Source organism: Mugil cephalus, chromosome 19 (assembly GCF_022458985.1).
Source record: "Mugil cephalus isolate CIBA_MC_2020 chromosome 19, CIBA_Mcephalus_1.1, whole genome shotgun sequence".
In the NCBI taxonomy this organism is placed as follows: Eukaryota; Metazoa; Chordata; class Actinopteri; order Mugiliformes; family Mugilidae; genus Mugil; species Mugil cephalus.
In genome coordinates this window covers 2,929,242-2,932,182 of record NC_061788.1, presented here as the reverse complement: position 1 = coordinate 2,932,182, position 2,941 = coordinate 2,929,242, and the positions used below count along the sequence as shown (strand labels likewise).

Genomic DNA, 2,941 nt, shown 5'->3' with positions numbered 1-2,941 from the left:
CTTCCATGGAAGGAGGTGGTGCAGCTACTGCATCACAGCGTGGTACAGTGTGGAAAACAGGAAGTCGCTCCAGTGAAGCAGCTCCAGCTCCGCTTCATCTAGAAAAACCTAGAAAACCACGGCTAAAGCTGCTGTCGGCCAAACTTAATGTGGAGATGATGAATCCTAGTTAGAGATGAATGTAATAAAACATATCAATTGTATAAGATAGTAACATTACCTTGGGATGATAGTGAGACAAAGTCTTCATGCTCTTAACTGTTCAGCCTTCATTAATTAATCATTGTTATTTTATATGGCGGAGCTTATACCTGTAAAGGACTATTACATTTGATTATGAACAGGAATCCACTGCACAGATCATTTAATTATTGACAGATTTTTATTACTAATTTGAAGCATCCACATGGGAAGTTGGATGATCACCAGGTGACAAGAGCAGAGAAAACAATTCATCTCTGGTTTATTGGGTTTTGTCTACACCCTCTAGACAATAACATGTTGATTAAGGCTGTAACGAACCACTCACCTGGTCACTTTGGATATAAAGGCTCCTGCTGCCTCTTCTCGTGTCTTGTTCTTCAGGAGCCTCGTCCATCAGCCGTCCAACTATCGGGTAAGATTCACCTTCCACTTGAATTCCACCTGTTTGATGTTCAAATGAAGGTTAATTTATGTCTCATCACCTGCTGCTGTGGAAAAGCAACATGGCTGGTGTCTGGAAGTATCTTACGTCTGATCTTGGCAGAAGGGAGAAGTGTTGGTTGAAGTGTAGTTGCATTGTCCATCACCTCTATTAACTGCTGCTGCTGCTGTGGACGAGGCTTCTGAATGAGTTTGACCTCAGATCACGGCACAATATGAATAGATACATCTGCACAAGGAGGATGAAAGAGAAGTCAACGCTTTTTTCTTTTTTTTTTCATCCTGCAGAGAGAAGTTTTCATCCCCATCATGGCCGTGACCAACCAACCAGTCACATACGAACCCACTCACTTCCAGACCGGCCTGTGTTCGTGCTGGGAACACATGAACGAAGCCGTCAAACAAGTGTGCGAACAGTGTCAAACCTGTAAGACACTATTATTATTATTTATAAAAACAGTTTTACATATGATGCAGGATTCAAGGTTCATCCACCACGAGTCTCTTTGCTGCAGTTTGTTTATATACGTGACTTTTATGCACTTTTATACACGTTCAAAGGTTTATTTGAAGTTGAAATGAGGCTGTTGACATGAAAATGACTGAAAGTTAGTTGATAATTCCTCCTTTAGTGTTATTTCCTCTGCAACTTGGTGTGGAAATGTAAAAAAAGAAAGAAAACGTGACACACGTGAATTTATTTTTAAACCCAAAGAGGACTCAGGGTTTTGTTCCTTGTCACTAATCCTTATTATTATTGTGTAAACCTGAGCTAAAACAATATCAGCTGGACTTGTTTGGGTTTTCTATAAGACATTTCACCACGTCACGTCTTCATTCCTGCAGAGAAAGTATCTGTCGCTTCCAGACAGAGTTAAAGACCGTGAGCGTTTTCTTTGACTCCTCAGGCTGCCATGACATGTGCTTCCTCCCCTGCCTCGGCTGCTTCATCGCCAGAGAATTAAAGGAGTGCTGCTGCTGTGGTCTGTCCACGGCCATACGAAGCATCTACAGGACCAGATACAACATCCGGGTAAGAACTCCAGACAAAAAACAACCTTAAACAACATTCAGGGAACGTTTTTAAATTTCAATTCAAGATGTTTTGGTAGTTTTTAACTATAATTTGAGCTCTGTTTTACCTTTTACACCCTGACATCAAACCAGTGAAGAAGAATTATTGATCATGTGACCCGTGTGGCCGTGTATGATACTAATTCCAAACATAATTTAAAAAGACGGAGATTAAAAGATTGTAACTTGTTTGTGAAAGAACTCGGAACACTTTTATGTGTCTTTTTTATTATTATTATTTATTTTTTTATTGTTGTTTGATCAACTAGTCTAACGTTTGTTGAGCGTGACTCATTTAGTGTCGTACTAACTGATAACACGGACAAAAATGAGTCATTGATGAATGTTGTGGTCAGAAATTCAGAAGTGTAACGTGGCAGAAAATTAGTTTTAAGAAGTTACCTTTTCTATGGTTTCATTTGTACGTAAAGACAAATAGTATAAAACAAAATGTCCAAAAAAAATTATTTTTTAATTTTAATTTTCAGGAAATAATTAATTGAGATAAATAACTCTTCTCAAAAAATATACAAAAGACTTAATGTTTGCCTCATACTGGACTTAAGACATATAACTGGTGTCTACTGATGCTAAAAAACTAAAATAGTACAATTTAACTAAATTAAATTCATTTGAATATGTAAAGATTGAAAGGACTTATATGCAACCTTTGGGTTTTCCAAAAACTAAAGTTAGAGCACATATAAGAAGCCTCACGTTACCGTTACACTGTGAAAATGACCTGGAGAACATTGTGCTACAAACAACTGAACCGTAAAGAGCGCTGTAGTACTTTTTACAGTTTGCAGGAGTTGTGTGAAAAGTTCAGTTTCACACGTTTCAGGTTAAAGTCCACCCGGACAGAACGGCCCCAGTCGGTCCATTGATCAGAACCCAGGACCTTCTGTAATCACTGAGAATCTGGAGCAGATATCATAAAACATAAACAGTGTGACCGACCCTGATAATAATTTTATAACCTGTTAAATATTACTGTGTGTATCAGATAGGAGTGTGATGAAGGTCTGAGTCGTGTCGTTCTCTGCCTCTAGGGGTCGCTGTGTAAAGACTTCATTGCGACGACCTTCTGCGCGCCCTGCGCCGCCTGTCAGCTCAAGAGAGACATCGAGCGCCGCAAGATGCAAGGCCTCTTATGAAAAAAAAAAAAGTGAACAATAAAAATGAATGTATTTATGGGTCGTGATAACGGAGGGAGGTTGTA

At 39.1% G+C, this 2,941-nt stretch overlaps 1 protein-coding gene across 1 annotated transcript; it reads left to right on the top strand.

Moving 5' to 3' along the window:
* LOC124996910 (placenta-specific gene 8 protein-like) lies at positions 1 to 2,941 on the top strand. The gene is made up of 4 exons (XM_047570324.1): positions 1 to 616; positions 934 to 1,072; positions 1,554 to 1,678; positions 2,772 to 2,941. Exons 2-4 carry the CDS (start codon positions 955 to 957, stop codon positions 2,874 to 2,876), a joined length of 348 nt encoding a protein of 115 aa, XP_047426280.1. The 5' UTR covers positions 1 to 616; positions 934 to 954; the 3' UTR covers positions 2,877 to 2,941.

Coding starts and splice junctions, on each gene's coding strand:
- LOC124996910 (XM_047570324.1), top strand. CDS start 955: ATGGCCGTGACCAACCAACCAGTCACATACGAACCCACTCACTTCCAG. Junction 1,073..1,553: donor GTGCGAACAGTGTCAAACCT/GTAAGACACTAT, acceptor TTGACTCCTCAG/GCTGCCATGACATGTGCTTC. Junction 1,679..2,771: donor GGACCAGATACAACATCCGG/GTAAGAACTCCA, acceptor CTCTGCCTCTAG/GGGTCGCTGTGTAAAGACTT.